The sequence below is a fragment of the Nilaparvata lugens genome, chromosome 7 (genome assembly GCF_014356525.2).
Source record: "Nilaparvata lugens isolate BPH chromosome 7, ASM1435652v1, whole genome shotgun sequence".
In the NCBI taxonomy this organism is placed as follows: Eukaryota; Metazoa; Arthropoda; class Insecta; order Hemiptera; family Delphacidae; genus Nilaparvata; species Nilaparvata lugens.
The window spans coordinates 12,923,576-12,948,113 of record NC_052510.1 but is presented as its reverse complement, the minus strand read 5'-3'; the positions used below and the strand labels follow the sequence as shown (position 1 = coordinate 12,948,113).

General features: G+C 34.1%; 1 protein-coding gene across 2 annotated transcripts in view; it reads left to right on the top strand.

Moving 5' to 3' along the window:
* Positions 1–24,538, top strand: part of LOC111056832 — a 79,848-nt gene that overhangs the window by 31,390 nt on the left and 23,920 nt on the right. The window contains exon 2 of one of the 2 annotated variants that reach the window (XM_039432073.1): positions 6,479–6,616. The exons of the other annotated variant lie outside the window; for it this stretch is intronic. Coding sequence (XP_039288007.1) covers positions 6,479–6,616 — 138 coding nt within the window. The remainder of the gene's footprint in view (positions 1–6,478; positions 6,617–24,538) is intronic. 2 annotated transcript variants of the gene reach the window in all.

The following is a 24,538-nucleotide window of genomic DNA, read 5'->3' as shown; positions in this document are numbered from 1 at the left end:
AAAATTCAAGATTGGACTAGAAAGTGGAGAATAAAACTAAATGAAGGTTCATATCAATTTCAACAAGAACAAAATGTGTCTAAAATGTAGAGTATCATATCCTCCTTCATTTTCTCACGTCTTTTTGGTCTCGATTCAATCCAAGCCATAATCTATTCATACAAATTATCACATATCAACAGTCTAGTCTATTTAGTCTCACAGCCCCGATTAGAGACAGAGTACAGGTACAACAATTATAACTGTCCAACATTTGACCTGTGTATCATCAAGGTTCCGCTATGTATTCCTCGAAACATTCAACTGAAAACGATTTTTAAATGATACGTTCTAACGACATAGACCTTGTGGTCAGACAATGGATGACCGTTTCGTCAAAATATACATCTATATTTTAGTGAAATGCGACGACCCGACTTTCCACACGAACAAGGACAACTCGTGTACTATATCTATATTCTCTTTATATATTATATACTAGTCACTTATACTGGCACGACCTTCCATCGACATTCACGACGAGTCTGAGACTTCAATGCAGTTTTCTTCTAACAATAGGTTAACAGCATTTGTAATGGACCGTGTATTATAGCACGCGCATCCTTTTCAGACTTGTGCAGGAGAGAAATAATGATGAAAAGTGTACTGGCTGAATAGTCAGTCGAGTGAAACGGGAATAATGTTTTGCGAAGAGTTTGGTAGAATCAGAGAGCATGCGCATTGGCGGCTTTTTGTTAGGGTGTCCTTGTTTTGACATGTTGAAGTGTCCTTGTGAGTACTGTAGATTTGGGCTGGCGATTTCAAGGACGTACAGTGAGGTGTTTGGTGTAGAATGTAACGTGATTTATCATCAACAGTTGAGGGAAGATTAGGCGAACGAACGAGATATCACATTTGTTCAACAATGATCTCATCATACTCTTGGATTACTACAATTGGAAGTTTCTTGTATTAGAATCAGGAAGAAGAGAAGTTTCGGAATTGGTATGTTTCTTGTTTCGTACTATGCTGATTCTTTAATGATTGAGTTAGCTAAATAATTATCAGGAAAATATTCCAGGACATAGTTTAACATGGGCAGATTTCGTTCCATTTCACTAGATTCTATGTTATTGCTTTAAACCTTTTTCAGGAATGTATTCAAGAACATAGTTCATAGAACATAGAAACATAATAGATTGGCTGATTTCGTTTCATTTCACAAGATTCCATGTTATTGCTTCAAATAGCATATTATGCTGATTTATCATGGAAATAAATTTTTATTTATTATTTATTAATACATTTGTGCAAATGGAATACCAATTTATTAATGACTAGCAGGTAACCCGTGCTCCGCAAGGGTCAGATTGAAAACTTGACCTACTGAAATCTTGAAGAATTTAAAATAGGCCTATAACTATCCTCAGTAAATTGAGAATCTATAAGCAGAATTTCAAGTTAACCAGTCCTGAAGTTCAGACGTGATGATGCGTCATTCGTGAATTTCCCATCCCGAACGTGTATAAGCCGCTTCTTTCCCTTATTATATAATAGATAGATTACAGTTTGAAAATGCAAAACAAACTTTCATTTATAAGTTGGGGAAGTTTAAATATGAGCTGTTGGAATAACAATATGATATCTGCTCTTGGATATTCATTAATACCGTGAAAAAATTGTTCTTCCAGAAAAATATTTTTTTTTAGAGAAGTGTTGAATAAAACAGAATAATGTCAAACTCTTGAGAGTTTCCTTGGAAGCTTTTCATCTTGAAGAAGAATAATTATGGATTGTATATTACTTGAGACCAGCAGGACGGAGTTGAAAATTTTAGAATTATTGTGCGTAACGGTTCCAGATATAATACAAGCACTTTTTTAATGAATTTAAAATGAGAGATCACTTTGATTAAACCACAACCACAAGGAAAAAAGAAAATCGCAGTCTTCTCTGAGCCACAAGCCACAACCAATGAAGGTTTTGATCATGTTCAATGAACTTCATTCATGAATTTTTCATTCATCTGGAACCGTTACGCACAATAACTATCATTTCCAACTCTGTCTCTCTGGTCTCAAGTAATAAAAAATAAACAATTAATAATTCTCCTTCAAAATGAAAAGCCTCCAAGAAAACTCTCAGAAGGTTTCTTTGATAATATTCTGTTTTATTTAACTTTTCTCTCCAGATTAACGTTTCAATTGCTAAGATCTAACTTTAAAGTGTTAAAGTCCAATGATATCACTCAGACTAGTTCAGTTAACTAGCTCAGACTATTTCTTTATCCCTTATTAATTGATAAAATGAGTACATCATCAAAATGATAGGGAGAGAAAAAATAAGGTAGCCTTGTGCTATTCCTCTCCCAAATTTAGATAAGGTTACACATAGTCCGAAATAGGTAAAGTCTTGTAGTTGTCCACTTCACAATATTTTCAGTCTTTAATTATTTTCACAACGTAGATTTTTGAATTTAGATGCTTTGAAACCAAACATATGAGAGATATTTCACGTTATTATCACTAAAATAGGAAATATTCATATATTAAAGAAATGATTTTGCAGATTATCATATTATTTTATTCAGATTATTTTCTTTACTAAAAAACAATTGAATGAATACTTGTATACTGGGAACAGCTTACTGTACACTTTTTTGTGATTTGTGAAGGGTTATCCAATTAAGCATACCCTATAAATAACAACCCTCATGAAGAAACCAACCCTATAAATTGAAAAAACTTGACCCATAATAAATTCGATAGCCTCTCACCGAAATCATCTCAGAAGATTAAACTCTCAGGCGACATAAATGATCGACCCAACTCGGAGACCACCCGTTGTGAAACCTAGGTCATGGCCATGAGACTCATGCGCAATAACTCTCCAATCCTGTCAACAGACGCGATACTAAGTCATCATCAACTGTCAGTCATGTTCATAAAGTGTCATTACTGACACATGAATAGTCATGCTATTGATAAAGTATCTCAGTCATGCTCGTATAAGTATCTCATTAAAGACACATCATACAGCCTAAGTACTGTGGCGAAGTTTGATCTTAGAGTTGCGATATACTGAACTATTCAAATTGAGTGACTCGTCAAATTATCGATTGTATTTTGTCGATCGATTTAGTATACATATATACAAGCGTACAGGTATACTTTATACAGGCGATGAAAAGGATTTTGGTTTGATTAATACATTGCACAAATACTACTACATAGTACACTACATATTGATACCAATACAGAGCGTGGATAAATATGTTATTGCATATTATAATAATAATGTTATATGCTACTATCTTCAACGACAACAAAAAATAAAACATTCAAAACTCCAAAAGGTATTTCTTTAAAATGTGAATAGATACGGTAGTTGATAGAATGAAGATAATCATTCTATTTAAAATTAATAGCAAAGAGAAACAATAGCGTAAGATGATTATGTCGCAACTTTTATTGTTATCTCAAGCCGATAGTCCACGTAGTTCTTTCCCGTGAAGCTGTGTGACGCTGGTAGTCTCTCATATTGTGCCGTTCATACACTCTCACCCGGTCAAAACAGTAAAAATCGACAATAATCGGCTTGAGTTAACAGTAAAAGTTGCAACATAAACGCCCTATACCGTAGGATATCTACTTACGCTATTGTTTCTCTATGTTAATAGTCTGTTAGTAGAATGTTGATAATCGAGATTGAGAGTAACCTACCCTTTGAGGTACCATATCATTAATACATAGTTGGAAACAGTAATTTAGAAACAGTTAAAAAACGTAGATTATCAAGCATGAGCAAAAATGAGTTATGTTATATATATTCGAGGCAATTAGAAATATAACTTTTTGGTAAAATCGAAAACAATATCATATATATCCTGCCAGGATAGACTTATAAGGCGTAGCACCCTTAAGTCTGCTAGTGCTACATGGTCGTGGGTTCGATTCCCACCGGTAGGCATGGACGTTTGAACATCTCAACAGATTACTCTCGCACTTTTTATTACCCACGCTCATTACCTTCGCGAATTGCAATGCTCACAATATAGGCATCATCCGCAATATAAACTAATAGCTGAATTATTAGAATAAACAGCCTGTGTTGACTATCAAGTCTGAGAATAGCCCTACCCTTGATGAACGAAATCACCGACCAGTTCATAGACGGCTAGAAACAGAATAGAGATATAGAGCATGTGCTAAAAAGTGTAGGATATCTGTCGACAGTGAGATGTGGAGATAATGACAGGCATCAGTCCGTGTTACCTGCTATGATCATAATTGCGCCTGCGTTGAGTAATTTATTATGAGCCAGAGTCGGTGATTGGCAATCACTCTATTAGACATCACCAGAAGGATGAGGAGGAGGAGAAGGAGGAGGAAGAGGAGGAGTGGTGCAGAAGGAGGAGAAGGAGGAGGTGGTGATGATTGCAAAATGACAACTACTGATGACTGACTGCTTGTTAGATTAGTTGGAGGATGGTGGCTGGATTGAGGAAATCTGGAAGATGATATGACTATTTATCTGCAGGATTATCACGAAACTATGCCTTGGATTGGCATATTCATTGCATTTTCAATGCAGATTCACGAATGGCTTTGAATTGACATGTTGCACACTCGAATAATTGATGGAACTTTTGTATTTGAAACACGTACGAAACTAGGCTTTCCTCAGCCGTTCCACTAGGAACGTTTCATTCATATTCTTTGGAAAATTCAGAAGAATAGATGAAAGTATCTGATATAGTTTTCTGAGGGATTTAAGTTGGTTGTGTGAATTCACTTTGAAAGGAGTTGACATGTGAATCTGTGTTTTTTTGAATTATGGAGAAGTTCCAAAGCGTCGATACATATTGGAACATTTCAATTAAAATTCGATTCGAGGATGATGATGTACTGGAAATGAGGATTAGATGGAAGTATTTAAGGATTTTGGTGTGAGGATACAAGGATTGCTGATGATAATTCACTAGGAATTCGGTTTGATGATGATATACTGAGGATGAAGTTGCAGGATGATGAAAGTTTGAGGTTGAGGATTACTAGAAATGTATTGGAGACTGGATGAGGATTAGTTTTCAGTTGAAGAATCCAATTATCTATTGTATAGTTGTAGTATCGAGTTGTAGTTGTAGGATCGAGTTATGTATTGAGAAGTTCAAGTTGGTGGATTGAAATTAACAATTGAATAAAATATTTATCCTATTAGATTTAGTCGGAAGATGATATAGATTGAGGATAAGAATTCCGTTGAAAGATAATACGGGATTGGGAAATAATATTGTATTGGATGATAGATTAACAATCTGTATTCTGTTGAATTTATCCTGTTAGATATAATTGTAGGGTTAGTGAATGGCGGCTGACACTCAGAATTGTCCTCCAATTGGCTAATCCCCACAAACAGCTGATTCTCAGCCAGTCGGAGGACAATTCTGAGTATCGGCTGATAAACACAGTAAGTGTGAAAACGAATATGCAAAGTGAGAAAAACTTAAAGCTTTCATACCTTTCTATGGTAGATAGTGGACTTTCAAATTCAACCCATTAATTTTTAAGAATAGAGAAGCTATTGTACTTTGACTTCACGCCACTGATAATTCTATATGCTTTCTAACTCTCAAATACTTCATTGTATGAATTCCGCAATCAATTAACTTCATTTTTTCTTTTTTTCCCAAGAAATACAACTTATAATCAATTACCTTACTACAAAGTCAAATAATAGAAATTTATTTCCTCACTTGAACAAATTTCTTCTGAACGAACTAGACAGTAACTGACACATTTACAAATTCAATTGAAACGAAATAAATTGAACAGAATAAACTCTCCTTGAAATCAATAGAAACACAAGCTTTGCTAGATGATAATACTTTGTTAAGAAGATGGTTAAGTTTTCCTTTTACCAAATGATAGTATTCAAATATGATAGTGATGTATATGAAAGCAATTACTCCATTACGAATCAATGAAAATACAATACAAACCAATAGTGGCAAACTATTAGCGACCTAATTTCTCAAGATTCAGATAGGAAATATTATAAATAAAGAATGCACTGTGCATAATTCTAATGCATATAGAACATGTATCATTCCCAAAAGTCGAAAATAAACTAGAACTAATAAACTCTTTTCATGGTTGCATACACATACAAAAATGCTCTCTATTCCAAGCCATTGGTAGCAAAAAGTTACCAAATATCACAATTATTGCAGGAATTATCAGTTTCCAAGATTCCAGATGCCAAATTTCAGAGAAGATACCGTATCTAGTATAAATAGAGGAATATTTAAAATTGTCATGTTCATAGAAGTATTTGCATCTCTAAAATTAATCCACTAGAGCCCCAACTCTTTATAAAGTTGCAAACAGAAACATGAAATTGTCCGTCGATTTAAACATTGGCGGCAACCCGCTACCAACCGAATTTCTCAAGTGACAGATAGCAAAGAGGCCTGGCAACGGTGGTTTTGTGTTGGCAGGACTGGCAGGCCTGCAGACAGTGGGCACCACTTGTGTTTTCGAGTCGGACTTCGGCTTCACGCTGAACTGCGCCTTCAAGAAGTCCGGCATTTTCAGAGTGAGAAATCTGGGAGGAGTCAAGGGCTATGTAGGCCTTGGTAAGCATCAACACACTATTCAAGACAAAATATTTCAACTTTGTCAAGAGCACGGCTTTTCGATCTACGCATTTCCTCTGTTTTTCCAGCCTTGTAACATTTTCTGGGGCCATAGTTTCTATTCTCGATGCATGGTTTCCATCCTTGGTGCATGGATTTTATTCTGGTCAGATTTATGCATGAACAATATTTGCTCGATTAGGATCATTTGCATGCAAAGTTTTTCTTTTTAGCATGACTGTAAAACGTAAAAATGTTGTTATTCTAATAAAGAATGAATATTATGTTCTATTACAGGTTCTCTGAATTCACCAAATATGAGTGAATAGTATAGAGTGACTGTATAGTGTGCTTACTCCAAGGATCATATGACCTCGCATATCCACCTGGCTACTTACTTTCATACTTTTATACCGATAATGATTATCGTTCTAGGTTTCGCACACAGGGACGCGGGTCGACGACGGAAATAGGACAATAATTATAACCAATACGACACTAAAATTATAACCATCACGACTTTGTCCCGTTCTCATCATCTTCCCGTGTCCCGCACCGGTGTGTACAAGGGCTTTACTTGGAGTAAAGAATGAGTCAATGAGTCGTTAATCAGAAGTATTTGGTTTCTTCGTTCAACCACTTTTGTTACACTGTATCAAAAACGTAAGTGATTCCCACTGAGTCACCCCCAGATAACCATACCACTACAGTATGATATTCATGTCAAGATTAATTTGGATGAATCACAATACTTATAATTTGAGGACTCACGGAGTTTGTGGGTGAAGATAAGAGAAACTGAGAGGCAAAAAGTGGGTGAGTGTTCTTGAGGCTTGATAAGTGCTCTGAGTTTTCTGACCAAGAAGTTTTGGGCGATTGCCTGACGTGTTTCACATATTGTGTTCTTTGTTTGCCATGTACTATAAGTTACATAAAATTGTGTTCAAGAATCTTAGTTTGAATGAGACAATAACTGAGTAATGGTAAACAATCAATAATTTCTCATTTGTTTCTTTCGTTATCATAAAACTAAACTCTGATGAACTGGAATCTAATGTTAGTTTAGTAAATTTTGGGCCAAGCCTGTTGTTCCTTCCTAATCATATTTATATGATTTGTAATTCTGTCCACGAATAAATAAATAAATGAATATATTTATCGTATTTTTATGTTAAGGGAGCATATTTGGGTTTTTACCTGCAGCTTTGATTGTAAAATTGTGAAATAAATGAATGTTAAAACAAATTTGATGAGCTGCTAACAGAAGCAGTCTGCAATTAATCTTGTCAAGCATTCATGCAGGACGTATATCGCAACTGAAATTTAAATCGTAAATAACAATTTGTAGGACTAAAATCGAGGTCTATCTATATAATACTATCTACCTTGATACCATCTATCTATATTAATACCATCAATGATCCTTCGGGTATAGATCTGAAAAATATCCCGTATATTGAAAATTAAGGGCAAGAATTTTGATGAGAAACACTTTAGCCTGTTATTGCTGTCAATGAAGCTAACTAAAGACATAATTATATATTCATAAGTTCATCCAGGCAACCAATGAGCAATAAGATAATAATCAAGTAGCACTTTCAGCTATCATTAATCCAGGCTACTATTCTTACTACAGCTTGCATGCATCTTTACTTTCTGATTTTCAACGCTGCACAAATTAAGTATGCCATTATTATTAGTTGCATTGAAGGTTACAATGATGAACATGAATAACAATTTTGATAATCATGAATCAGATTGCTGCATGATGCATGAAGTTTTTCTTACCTCTTGATTACTGTAATTTTCGGGTCACACTAATTTCTCTTTTCATCTAATGTTTCAAATTCTTTTTGTTGAGTTGTACAATTTACTTGCATAGAATGTCATTCATGTTTTTATAATGAAGCCTGTTTTTATATACTGTAGCACAGCCTACTCTATATAGATAGCCTACTATATCTGAAGTAAGCCATGACTGTAGCCTACTTGAAAGTAATGAATTAATTTTAGTCAAATGATAGTAAGCGAATTATAGATAGTACTTTACTAATTTATCTATCATTACTTTCTGCAGTTAGTCCAGTGGATGAATGAATTAAAAAAATGATTATAAATAATTTTATCGTGTGGTAGGAGATGTGGCTCTTCTCCATAATTGTAAGAATAAGACGTTGATGTTGGTATATAGTGGTATTGACATCATCAATGTTTTATTCTTTCAATGATTGTTGATAATTAATGATTGAACAATAAGGGATATACGATAGACCTACAGATTTAAACCCTGGTGAAAACGATACCATACGAAGAAACTATTTAAAACAGATATATACAATGAATATTACCAACTTATATTGCATTATTAAGAGTAAGAAATATTCAGATTAGTATTAAATCTCTTCCAAGTACATTCAACTCTAAACTGCATTCAAGAAACCGCTACTCATAACTAGATGGTAATTTTATAGGCAGTTAAATCAAGACAGAGCCAAAGGCGGGAGCTCATGAACAGTTTAAATGTCATTCAGGTAGTGTAACATATTAAATCTGGGTAGATAAAAAGCCCTAACAGAAATAGTAATAGGTCTAAAAATAAAGTAATTGGCTAATATCGCCAAGCAGATAATAACTAAGATTAGATAGCATCAGCTTGTTCTGGCTAAATGGTACAAGAACCTAAAAAGGATTTGAAGGAAGTTTATTGCTCATAAATAGATTATTATATAAAATATTTGAAGATTGAGGTTATGTAGATGTATTCACGGATCGGTGACCTAGAGATCGATCAAACCGAAGAACGTAGAATCTGACCAAAACCCCTTGGCAGAGCTTTATTGCAATCGGATGGTGTGCAATGTGAAAAAACACCCGTCCACGTGGCTAATTATTAGGTAGCATGGAATTAATATTAATATATAGAATATTAACTAGCATGCAAAGAGCATAAATAAAAAACCAAATAAAAATAATTTAATGTATTCAGGAAATAAGAGTTACCAGGCGCATGAATACCGAATAAAATTTGCATGCACCAATAGTAAAACGGCAGTTAATAGGCGGCAACTGTAGGCCAATTCAAAAATATTTATATATATTTATATAAATGTACTAGATTTTGTGTAAAAATTTGTGTAATCTATGTTATCAATATGGCTCGAATGCAAAGAAATTATTAATCATATAATCTAAGCAATATTTTAGCATTTTTTGTAAGATCTATTTGAATTTAATGGCGGAGGATTGGGATATTTAAATTTTATGCTAATTTGAAAGTCGGAAAGAGGATCTGTAAAACTTGAGAAGGAAGAACGAGACTCGCCAGCCAGATGCCACCATAAGAGGACCCCAAATATTTTAGAGCGAAGTACCTTATTAATAATTTTGTAAAAATTAAAGTTAAAGTAAATTATTAAATTTCTTAAAAGACTTCGTGATGCTATTGTGAAGCAGAAGTCATTTTTCATTTTAATTAAATTTATAACCCCTTGGAGGAGACGATTCCGGCTACCATATTCCCGGACCACATGGAGTTGGATCGACATCGGCGGCTTACAAGAAGATTTCGACACGTGAGTGATTAAATTTGAATTTAGTGATGGGCGCCCTAGTGCTTCGAATTAATCTGATGATCAAAGCTAGCTCGCCGAAAGGGTTATTATAAATTGAGAAATTAATAAGAGTAATACTTGCGCAAGTAAAAATTAGTATTAAAGGTATTTAATTGAAAGAAAAATATATAGATCAATATTTTTAGAAATTTCTATTTAATCAAAGAAGTACGAAATCTAGGCTATTAAAACATATGCATATAATATTTAATTTTTTGCAATACAATTTGCGATAATTTATCATAGTTCTAATTCACTAGATGAATGGCTCTACCTATTCCGTCATGTGCCGAATCTTGCACCCTGAGATGAAAATATATATTCGATACAAATAAATCTACTAAATACTAGAGATTTTAATATATATATATATTTGGATTATTAGTGGCTAATTTATCAAGCTGATCTTAGAGCACATATTTTTGATTAAATTATCCAAGTCGACAAGTATTAGCAAGCGCATATCGCAGCTACATGCAAAAGAATGCATATGATTTTAAGATAAAGGCACATGGTAATGATTCGTGCCATAAATCTAGAATATAAAGTTTAGCCTGTGATATTTTGCTGATATAAAATTATTGTTCTATTTTTTATATTATATTTTTTATCGCTCTATATATATTTTTTGCCTCGATTGATCTTTGCATTATTTGTGTAATATATGTATGAAACTTTCATGGTGTGCAATTTATTTTTTATTCCTCAACACTATAGTATAAGTATCATTTATATATATATATATTTATTATTTATTGAATTACAAGAGTTATTGGAGAAGCCCATATCTAGGCCTATCAAGATTTTTTTTAAGACTGAATACTATTAGAAAAACCACGACCTAATTATATTAAATCTCATGCTTTACCGACTGATGCCAAGCAGGAGGCTAATCGTTATTTTAATATAAAGAATAACGTGACACAAAGACATGTCGCCCAACGTGATAGGCCACGGATACGACACAAAGACATGTCGTACCAACGTGGGACTGATGATGAGAGCCAAGCTCATTGAATAATTATTTGAAATTAGGTCAATAACCATATTGAAAATTATAGATAACTTATACGAGTTGTGAGGAAAACTGGCGAAGGAAAATTTATATTACTTTTTGGGGAAACAAGAGCTTTAAATAGAGAGAAATTATATGTTTTAAAGAAAATTTTTTATTATTGTTATTGTAAAAAAGAAAATATATTTTATAGAGAGAGCTATTATATTTTATAGGCCTAAACTGCTAGTCAGAAATAAATGAATAGTATTATTATATTATAAGAGCTTAAGTAATAAATAGGTTACCTGGCTTGTAATGTCCATAGGCCTATCCTCATTTGTGTCCTTATTAATGCCTTGTTGGCCAAAACTTTCACTTTTTTAACAAACACTTGACACTTAATCCATTTTTAAAATATGAGTCTCTTTTCGTCCACGCAAAGTAAGGTAGCAGACACACTGCAGACGGCGATAGTAGCGGAGATCGACGCTGAGGGGGGCGCGATGGAGTCCAACGCCCAGATCTCTTCAATCACCGCCAAGAATCCTGTGAACAGTAATAAACCGTTAAATGTCTCCCAAGAAGCAATAAGAAGGGCTCTAGTAGAGGGGATGATCAAGTCATTTTCCAATAGTTTAGAAAAAACAATGACCATGGTAATGAAGGACTTGAAGGCGGAAATGAAGGAAATGCGGGAATCATTGAAGGATACATCGGTAAGAACGGGTAAGGAAACTGCAGACACAATACCAGCATCTACCGCTGAAAATCAAGAACTAATTACAACCGATTTAACAGCAAAAATAGATACTGTCACTTGTGAGTTAAACGAAAGAATAGATAACCTACCAGCACAAAACACTTCGCAAATTCATGAAATAGCTCACCCAAATTCTGATATAAATCAAAACACAGAAACCTGTAAAGCTTTAAACGGAACTCTACTAATTCAAAAATCCACTCTGACTCAATTAAATCAAGAAATAAACGCAAATAAAATTACACATAATAGTCAATGGCAGATAACACAGGAAAAAATAATAGCATTGGAAAATCATATTCAACAACAACCTCAAGGAATTCAAACAGACAACCTCAACGTACATAGTATATTACAAGGACTAGGAAAATTTGATAACACTGATCGCCATTTGCAACCTCAACCATTCATTGATCAGATAAAATTAGTACAAACTCTTGCACCTACCTCTTGGAATTTTTGGCGTCTCCGTTTGACTAATTTATTGATTGGCGAACCCCTGATGTTTTTTCGGAGTAGAGCCCATGAATTTACATCATTGGATGAGTTTGTCGCTGTCTTCCTGGAACAGTATTGGAGCAGAAGTAAACAGTTGGACGTGCTAGCGGACATCATATCATGCGATTTCAACCCTAACTTAGACGGTGCATGTACCACTTTCGTCACTGCCATACAGTTTAAAAATTCTCAATTGAGCGAGCCCATTAACGAATCGGCATTAGCAAATATTATTTTAAAGAAGCTACCGTATCAAGTTAGAATGGCACTCGCCACACAACCCATTACTGATTGTAAGCAGCTGATTAATCATTTATATGGCATACAGTCTGCAATGGCAATATCAAACCACCGCTCAGACCAGAGATACGCATCAAATCAGCATAATTCAAAATTAATCCGCATAACAGCCAAAATTATGAACCGGTATCATATGATCGCTACCGATCTGCTCCTCAATTTGAACGCCGCTATGAGCACAGGCAAAATGGTAATTGGAATAATGAAAAATTTCAAAATCGTACAACCAACCACTATGCCCAGCAGAGCAATCGTAGGAATCACTATGATGGCCGTGATCGATTAAACTCACATATAATCACACACAAAACAGTTACAACAGAAATTATAAACCACCACCTCAACAAGTAAGTACAAATTATACACTAGCACATGCAATAGGTTTGAATCAACAAAAAACCCGGAACCCAACACCCAACGACCCGCCACCAGATATACAGAAAACTACAGCTAATAAACTATGTGAACATGATAACCCCAATATAACAATACAAGACAGCCTACCATCAAAAACCGCCGCCAACAATGCAATTAAAACCAGCCGCAAGCAACAACCAATTTTAAGTATATTGTTTCCCGCCGAAGACCCATCACCGCAGGAAGAGCAGCCCGCACATCAAGAGACCACCACCATGTATCTACACACCACACCCGCGCATTTTTCGACCCCACCAAGGCACCCCAATGAACCCAAAATTTTTGACCAAGAGGCTGACACCAGGGAGGACGGACTACCGGATAAGAGGAGCGACCACCGCAAGGCCCGGAGACGCAAGCGCCCGAGGACACCCGACCGGCATCAGGACGAGGAGAACGGACTACATGACAAAAGGAACCTGCATCGCAAGGCCCGGAGGCGGAAGAAACGGAGGAACCGCGCGCGCCGATGGAGGCCGCATGCACGGTTCAAACGCCCGAAGAAGACACCGGACCGACACCGAGGAGAACAGGAACAGAGTGTGCATCCGCGGCACATACGCTTCAAGAGAGATATTGAGCGATGTGACCGGAAGAATGGGCTAAGGAAACGGGATAAAAACGGATCAAATAAATGGGATAGAACCGAAGCTATTAGAAGGACTACTATCGATTCATGCGCGGACAATAAATTGGATTACTTGTGGGAGCTAATGAAGAATGGAAAGTGTCTAAGAAGAGTGAGAGAAATAAGGAATTATATTAATAAAATGGGAGTACCGGGCTATTATATGTGGAAAGATTATATTATTAAAGAACTAATTAATGTTTTGATTTATTGTATTGTGTGGATTACCATGGCTGTGATAATATTGAAAAGTGATGCTATAATTAAGACCATGTTATTGTTGAAAGAATTTATTAGTGTTGATTGGAAGTGTTATATTATTGAATTGTTTATTATGATGATGAAGCCTAATAATGAATTTAAGTGGGTAGTATTGAAAGAAAATAAATGGAAGACTTTGGATCAATTAAAAGAAACAATTATTAAAGGAACAAGGAGTTATTTGAAGAAAGAGTACACCAGATACAAGGGCTTTAAATTCATGAAGATAAATTATCAATTAGGACAGCCTCACCAACGAATAGCAGATAACCCAACCAGCCTACAGTATAGCTACAAGAAGAAAGCCCAAAGATACGGGAAAAATCACAACAATTCTACATGAAATATCGTCAGAATTTGAAATAAATGATAAGAAATCAAAGAAAACATTATTATCAAACCGATTACTAACCTTCCTTAATAATTTTAATCTTGGTATAGGACCGCGTGGCAACAATCCAGTGTTTTAATTCCTTCCAACCGTTAGAAGCCTGCAATAAGAAAAAGAATAATTTTTAAATATGTAATTAAATTATATACATCAGATAAAAAAGGACACAAGCGGGGATAATAAAATTAAAATTTGTTAATTACCTTTTTAAGAGAAAAAATTGAGCAGTTAGGTTAGTTATGAAAGTCGATAGCAAATTCTGATGTAACATGTAGCACTATGAATTGTAGAACAGCGACCAGCTGACCAAAGCCACCCAAATCAAATGAATGTAATGTCTGTTGAACATATGTTTATAAAAAGAAGTACTGTACCCAAAGAGTTATTTATTATTGTTATTTATTATATTTATAAATGTCGGTATATTTATTTATATGTTTTATATTTATTACTTTTAATTATGCCACGTTTGTTACCTGAAAAAGACTTAAAGTGAATACCAGCTACCAAAACCAAAGAGCCATTAGCAAAAGAAAGTATTGTACCTGATGTATAGAAAATTATTTATATTAAGACCTAAGAAATACTATAAGATATAAGCCCAGAAGTTTATGAATCGAAATTATTGTCTAAAAGGAATCATTTGTGAGAATTATGAAATGTGTGTAGTTAGGTTGGTGGCCCTGCAAGCGGCGAATTTAAAAATTACTGTGTTTTAAATGTTGTCAGGAGGAGTGCGTTTAGAAGTTTATATTTATGATATTTTTATGTGTGTTGAGGAGGAGAATTTGTTATTGTATTTGATAAAGGTATATAGGAGATGCAGCAAATATGTCTGCGAACTGTGATAGAAGTATGAGAGTATAATTTATAAATAAAGTATAGTGTATATCGATGTATTGAAGGGTGGGTTTTCATTAAAAACATTGTGATTCTCAAATATTTTGAATTCAAACCCAGGGGCGCGTGTAACATATTAAATCTGGGTAGATAAAAAGCCCTAACAGAAATAGTAATAGGTCTAAAAATAAAGTAATTGGCTAATATCGCCAAGCAGATAATAACTAAGATTAGATAGCATCAGCTTGTTCTGGCTAAATGGTACAAGAACCTAAAAAGGATTTGAAGGAAGTTTATTGCTCATAAATAGATTATTATATAAAATATTTGAAGATTGAGGTTATGTAGATGTATTCACGGATCGGTGACCTAGAGATCGATCAACCGAAGAACGTAGAATCTGACCAAAACCCCTTGGCAGAGCTTTATTGCAATCGGATGGTGTGCAATGTGAAAAAACACCCGTCCACGTGGCTAATTATTAGGTAGCATGGAATTAATATTAATATATAGAATATTAACTAGCATGCAAAGAGCATAAATAAAAAACCAAATAAAAATAATTTAATGTATTCAGGAAATAAGAGTTACCAGGCGCATGAATACCGAATAAAATTTGCATGCACCAATAGTAAAACGGCAGTTAATAGGCGGCAACTGTAGGCCAATTCAAAAATATTTATATATATTTATATAAATGTACTAGATTTTGTGTAAAAATTTGTGTAATCTATGTTATCAATATGGCTCGAATGCAAAGAAATTATTAATCATATAATCTAAGCAATATTTTAGCATTTTTTGTAAGATCTATTTGAATTTAATGGCGGAGGATTGGGATATTTAAATTTTATGCTAATTTGAAAGTCGGAAAGAGGATCTGTAAAACTTGAGAAGGAAGAACGAGACTCGCCAGCCAGATGCCACCATAAGAGGACCCCAAATATTTTAGAGCGAAGTACCTTATTAATAATTTTGTAAAAATTAAAGTTAAAGTAAATTATTAAATTTCTTAAAAGACTTCGTGATGCTATTGTGAAGCAGAAGTCATTTTTCATTTTAATTAAATTTATAACCCCTTGGAGGAGACGATTCCGGCTACCATATTCCCGGACCACATGGAGTTGGATCGACATCGGCGGCTTACAAGAAGATTTCGACACGTGAGTGATTAAATTTGAATTTAGTGATGGGCGCCCTAGTGCTTCGAATTAATCTGATGATCAAAGCTAGCTCGCCGAAAGGGTTATTATAAATTGAGAAATTAATAAGAGTAATACTTGCGCAAGTAAAAATTAGTATTAAAGGTATTTAATTGAAAGAAAAATATATAGATCAATATTTTTAGAAATTTCTATTTAATCAAAGAAGTACGAAATCTAGGCTATTAAAACATATGCATATAATATTTAATTTTTTGCAATACAATTTGCGATAATTTATCATAGTTCTAATTCACTAGATGAATGGCTCTACCTATTCCGTCATGTGCCGAATCTTGCACCCTGAGATGAAAATATATATTCGATACAAATAAATCTACTAAATACTAGAGATTTTAATATATATATATATTTGGATTATTAGTGGCTAATTTATCAAGCTGATCTTAGAGCACATATTTTTGATTAAATTATCCAAGTCGACAAGTATTAGCAAGCGCATATCGCAGCTACATGCAAAAGAATGCATATGATTTTAAGATAAAGGCACATGGTAATGATTCGTGCCATAAATCTAGAATATAAAGTTTAGCCTGTGATATTTTGCTGATATAAAATTATTGTTCTATTTTTTATATTATATTTTTTATCGCTCTATATATATTTTTTGCCTCGATTGATCTTTGCATTATTTGTGTAATATATGTATGAAACTTTCATGGTGTGCAATTTATTTTTTATTCCTCAACACTATAGTATAAGTATCATTATACTCTTTCTCGGTAGTCGGCCGCTAGGGTCAAATTCGCTAGTAGGCTAAGTCAAGCTTTAAATTCATGTTGTAAACCCAATTTTCCGTTTTTCTACTCTTAATAAATAATGACGATCATTATCTACAATATAATAGAGGGAAAAATCGTCTTAAACCTGTACGGGGTAGGGAGATACACGATTGAACATATCTCCATCATCACGTCTGAACTACTAAACTGATTAACTTGAAATTTTGCATAAAGATTCTGGATTTACCAAGGATCGACATAGGCTTATTTTTTATTGCTATGAATCAATTCATTCCAATTAATTAATTAAAACAAATTTATTCAATTTGTAATTCAAAGTTTACGTAACTATAAAAGCCCAACCAAACACTATGTAATTTTCAAAGGGATAAGAATTTTTTTGAAATTTTGGTAGGAGAAAATTTCAAAATAGTTTTCCATGAGACATTGTTTAATAATAATTTCATTTGATGAAATCATTTACTCAATGGATGAATTATAAATGATCTTTACCATTTTCCAACAGTTTCATTTATATTCTTGGTTCCTTTCCAATTACCTTATTCTACAATTCCAATATTGAAAAAAATTATCAAAATATTCATCTTACTGAATAATCATAATTCAAAATCATTGCTCGATATTCATCTACTCAATAAAAATTAATCTTACTCAATAATCATTATTCATAAATTATAATTCAATACCTTCAAAGATCAGGGAGAGAAATAAAGAGGCCAGTACGTTTGAACTTGTAAGATAATGAAAGTATAATTTGTCAAGTATCTAACAACTGTGCCTAGTGGAAAGTTGTGTGTATATTTTTGGCTTCAAAATTTTCTGAAATAACTTAATTTATTCAAAGTGCGGTAATATTAAGTGCAATATTTGACTATAATTTGGTATTTTAATCATTTTAAATTCAAAATTTCTAGCTCATATATATTTTTGGACAGAAATTGAACTTTAAATTTTTTCAGTAAGAACATAACCTATTTTTTTGGATATTTTATTATTTATCAAAATTTGGGAACAGAATAGTTTTGGGCTATGCCTGTTGTTCTGTCCCGATCATATTTATATGATTTGTAATTCTATCAACAAATAAATAAATAAATAAGGGGAAAGATGTCATTTACCTATCGATTACCGATTAAGAAGGCACTGGCTGGGGATTCGATTCATATGGCTATGTACAATACGAAGTTTGAGAGTAACTAATAGTGTTATAATTATCAATGAATGCATGAGTTAATTTATTATTAAAAAACCTAAGGATACAACAGATTGCCTCGATATTCATTACTTGATAGAAATTAATTAATAAGAATTCCTTATCAGACAAGACAGTTATCTCTAACAATAATTGAATTAAAAATACATTTGATATCCAAATCCTACCGCTCACTTTCAACACCTACTCTAAAACCCTCGCAACAAACTTCCTTCACAGAGACAATCGTTAGATAATAATTGAATTTTGCCAATGAACCAACAACACAGAAAACGATTGCTCAGTTTCCATTACAAACTATGTATGAAAGAAGTATGCTAACCTATGTATATAAGTATGTTATGTCACTTGAAATACACTGGAATAGAACTTGTTTCACGATGTATGCCAGCCACTCTGAGAACCGGTATCTAAACACTGCTACAGAGGAATTCACCTCAAAATGTCAGCATTGGTTGAATAAGAAATATTAATACTGTATGTAAAGAGCGCTGACTGTTCGAATCTCACTATATATGAGTTGCTTTAAAGCCAGTCTCATCCAGTGGTCCAAACGCCATACATCTATTACTGTATATAACAGAGATACAGATATAATTTTCTGTACAGTTTTCCCCAGACTTTCAAAAGATTCGTGACGTCACGGGTCAACGGTATCCGCATTCTGCGCATGCGTGAATATTAATAACTGAATTATATTATGCATAAAGTGACCATTGTATTTCCTATTCCGTTGAATATGTAGGAAAAAATCGACAATGGGAAATTGTTGTCTATGAATATGTAGGATCACTGTTATGTAATTGTTTGAAATAATTTGTGAAGCAGGATGGGAGTAGGCTACATTGTAGAAGAGAATAAATTAATGCGATGGAAGAAGTAGAAGTGAGAGAGGAAGGAAGAAGTTGAGGATGTGTGGTTGAAAAGAGGCGTAGAGAATATAGAAAAACTGGTAAAATGGAGGATAGAGAGATAGGAATGAAGAAGAAAAAATGGAAAAAAGTGGTAGAAAGAAGGGGAGAGGAATAAGAAGGAAAGGACAAAGAAGTTCATCATAACACACCAGTATGTAGATATAGAGGAATATAGAAGGTTTTGAAAGTGTGAAGTCAGATTAGTCTATACCTAAGCTTCAAGAAAAATAAAGAACTGAAAAATATATAAAACGTTTACTTCATGGTGGAAGATCACTAGTCTTGTGAGTACGGTAATGGAATATTCGAAAAATGAAGATAAAAAGGAGAAGATGCATTTTCCATCATGAGATCCTCAGAAGCCTTCAACTTTCATTCAACTTCTAGGTGTGACTCTTTACCTACAAAACCTATAAACTCATGCAGCCAAAAGCTTGTAAATATTATTCAAATGAGAGCCGAGATATCTCTGAGCATATTTTCTTTGTTCATCGGAACAAAACGGCACTTTTTGTCATCCTATTTGCCAATAACAACACGAAACGAATATGTTTAACAAATAATGAAGAAACCAGGACAACTCTTTCTCAATCTTTCCATCTCTACTATAAAGACAATCTACAAACATTATAAGCACCGAATCAGCATATCTTTTTCTCTCTTTCTCCGCTACAGACCATTTACAAACATTTACGAATCTGCGTATCATTGCTGCCTCAATAGCCGTATGACTAGGATTATGGTTCTGATTATCATTACGATTAGGATGTGAAGTGATTAGATGACATTCTTTTCACTTTTTAGCATAGCCAAACATAGAGCTGTCGTGACATCTCAACAATATAATAAACGAAATTATTTCGAAATGGTTCAAGATTGATATGTGTCTTCACAGATTGACTAGCTCTAACAGCTTGTTAGGAAATACTTGATGAAAAATTTAGATGGAAAGTTAATCGAAGGATGGTTATGATGTATTTGATAATTAGTGTGAGCTCGATTACCGTTCAGAACTTATGAGTGATGAGATTTCTCAATCATATATTATAGTATAGATATTGGGAAACGGGTATGTCCAAACATGAAGTTTCAGGTGCATGTGTGGTTTTACTAGCCTAAAGTTATATTCAAGGAGTGAAAAATAGCCTTGAATTGAACTTAGTGAGAGATTGATTATTTGATGACATTGGTACACTTGTTACATAATAATGAATTAAAAAAAAAGAAAGGAGATTCACGTTAACAAATTCATTAAAATCTCTAAATTAGTCCACTTTTTGTTTACGGTATCCAGTAATTGAATACCGTAATATACCGAATACAGAATATCTAATATGGATATTCATTCACAATTGAAATGTATAATGAGAAATCGAATGGAATTGTCATTCCATTCAAATTATTAGAATTGCCATTCATTCATTCATTAATACAACTACAAATATAGATAGATATGACTATATGAAAGTTAAGGCCTAGCCCAAAACTGCTCTACAGCCAAATTTCATAGAGTAAAATTATTGTTATAATGGAGTGGATTTAATCTTCCAGCTTAATTTGGGGAGTGAATGTCGTTAGAACAAATTGAAGCACCGTGCTCCTGGTTCTCCAGTTGGAAGGGTGTCTGCTCGAGACCAGCTCTGATAACAGCTTCTAAAAAGTCAAGCTACAACGTGAAAACAAAAACAACAAAAAACAAGCTTCCCGTTTTTAAGTCTTTTGCCGATGGTTTAAAACCGACCTAAAATCACTAGTATTTGTCTCTCCCATTACCCATGTACAAGCCTTCAATATTTATAGGCATCATCATCATCATTATAGGCAAGACTAAATAACTATCACTGTTCCTGTTACGGATCTACTAGTATTGGGCTTATCAATGCGTATCATCCCCCTCATAAATCATATACTTGAATGGGTATCATTGAAAAATGTGACAACTCACGAGCAGTTAAACAGTAGACTATGTAAAACCCTATTCATTTCTTGAACTACAGCCAAACATTCCCAGGAAGTATTAAAAGTGTGTCACAAGTGCATGGATTATCATAATATAAAGTATAAGCCAACAAAGTGTAGGCAAACCAGCCTAGAGTACCTATGTCTTTGACATAACCATAAGAAAAAGTTGAAAACCAATTTCTAGATGCTTGTATTGGTAAGATTTCTTTATTCCGTATGTTGAACGTTATGTAAGAAATATTCATTTGGACACATTACCTCCCTCGAGTTTCTATCTCTCTTTATTACATTCCCACTTCCTCTGTCAGTCTCTCACTATGTATATCTCTCTCTCACACACAAATTCTTTCTATCTCTCCGTCTTTTGGATGCTAGTTAGAATAACGAATGTGTAGCCTATAATAAATCATGCAGTGCATAAGCAATTAAAAATCGTCGTATTAACGGGCTACATAAAGGTCCGTTGTCACTGGTGCGGCTGGAACGATAGTCGTTGAACGATTATTGGTGGACGATCATCGCTCGGCGATGATCGTTGCAGTGGTCATTGTCACTGATGCGATTAATAAACATTAGTTCAGTTGAGGTTTGACTGTTGCTAAGTGAAGTACTGAATGATGAGTTTAAAAAAACGGCTACTGAGTTATTTGTTAGTTGAAGATTTAGAAGATGAAGATATTTTAGAAATGTTAAGTGTACCACGACTTAACACACATAATATATTCACAAAGAGAACAGAAGAAGGTTACTTCAAAATATTAATAAACAATCATTTGCAAGCTGATGAGAGAATGTTTTCTGAGTTCTTTAGACTTTCCAAAGTTCAGTTTCAGTTTGTGTCTAGTTTAATCAATGAGGACCTTAAAAAGTTGTCTTCAAACTACATTCCATATCCAATCACAGGAGATGAGAAGTTAGCTCTTACGTTAAGGTAGGATATATTTTTTATTCTTATTTAATTTTTGTAAAGCAATGATTTTTTAGAATGATTATAAAAACCCATATATTGTAATAGGAAAAGGTTCAAGTAGAGCTTTTGTTTAAGGAGTGAGAGTATAAAGGTTTTATGTTTCGGTTAGGTTTAAATACATCTTTGCATATAAAAACCCAGCCGCATCATGTTGGATTATTTGATTGCAATGATTACCTAATACAACTGAAATTCAAGAATATTTCATGATTTATGGGACCAGCAAAGGAGGGAAGGTTGAACAAGGGAAAGTAAATTCATTAACTGAGATTGCTCATTTTGAAAATAACACAAGAATAAACAAGCAGACGCATAAGTTCTGTTCTGGTGTTTAGAATGATAAGTAGAAGTAATTAGAAGAAAAAAAAACCTGATGTGAGATATAAACTCCAATAAAATAATAATTATTTTTTGATAATTAATTATTATTTGATAATTATTATCAAATACACTTAGTCTCTTTAAATCAAATTAAGTCTCAATAAACTAACTCATGAAGTTAGTGAACATTGGAGATTTTCCACTGGGCATATTGTATGGGGATTTCTAAGGTCGTAAATCAAAGGGTGAGGAGAAATCGCCTCCACTAATTTCTCGTCTTCCTCAGGTGTAAATTTTAATGTTAAAAGAGCTGTTTTGGATGACATTGCACAATGATGACACGCACTCTATCAAACTCACATGTGCACTCCTCGAAAATCGGCCAACGACTGCGATTATGACTGCTCCAGCAGCAAGCAGACCCGTACGATTGCAGTCAGCGACTCTGTTGACAGTCGCGTCAGTGACAACGGCGCCATTCAAGACAATGTACAGCAGGCGCTCTACGATTATCGTCCAACGACTGTAGTTCAACGATTATCGTTCCAGCCGCACCAGTGACAACGGACCTTTACCCTACATGGAATTTCGTTGATATCAACTCATTTATCTTGTCATTCTATGGGAGTTGATAAATCTTTATCGTGTAGCAGTTGAATTTTGAGAGTAGACATGTACCGTTTTTACTGTTATAGATATAATATTCTGTAGATTTTGGAGAGAGCCAATAGATGTTGGTGAGAACTAGCCACAAAAAATATAACTGGAAGAAGTCCTATTCTCCTAGTACAGTAGTTGTTTTACAGTTACCAACCTCATATATTAGTACAAGGAAATTCAGTGTTTGATTCACAGTTAGTTTCAGAATTTTAAGAGTCATCATCCAATTCCAATATCATAATGCAAATAAAAAAATGATAATTCTCAAACCATGAATAGGCAACGGATTGATTTGGAAAACTTACCCTACTACTAATCCTATTATATGAAGCGAGTAATTTCTGTATATGGTTATATGGTTACATGGTTATATATTTATGTCCAACGGCTCTCGAGAACGGCTCTAACGATATTCACGAAATTTGGAACAGTAGGTTTATGATATAAAAATTCGATTGCACTAGGTCTCATCCCTGGTAAAACTCGCTGAAGGACATTAAAAGGATAATTCATCCTTGGAAAAACAGCTGAGACTTTCGTCGTCTGTGGATAATAGAAGTGAGTGAACGAGTGCGTCTGTGGAAAATCAAAATATCTCATCCCCGAAATTCATAAGCTGACGTATAGCCAGCTGTAAAATATAAACACGACCTAAAAGATGAAGAGAAACCTTAAGGGTTTGAAAGGTAAAATCTTCTTCTCTATACTTATAAAAGGCTAAGCCCAGACAGACTGAAATCACACCACAGCCCAAACTACTGAGCCTAAAAACTTGAAATTTTGCACGATTGTTTATGGTAGCCTGAAAACATCCACTAAGAAAGGATTTTCAGAAATTTGCCCCCCTAAGGGAGTTGGGGCCCCCCCAAAATTTTGTACTTTTTAACCGCTCATTGCACAGCAAAGTCATGAGGAACTTTTTTGTTCAGCTACGAAAAAAAATTAGATCTATGCAGAAAAATTTCGATCAGGAGCACAGGGGGGTCCAGGAGAGGCAATTTTTCGAAAATTTTGATGTAAAATCACACTACAGCTCAAACTAATTGTCCTACAGACTTGAAACTTTGCACAAATATTCTTCAAACATACTAGACGCGCACTAAGAACGGATTTTGAGATATTTTGCCTCTAAGGGTTTCAAAGGATGAAAAAGGATCCTATTAAGTAAGGTTATGAACACGGTAAGGTGAGTGCCATATGGAAATGAGATAAT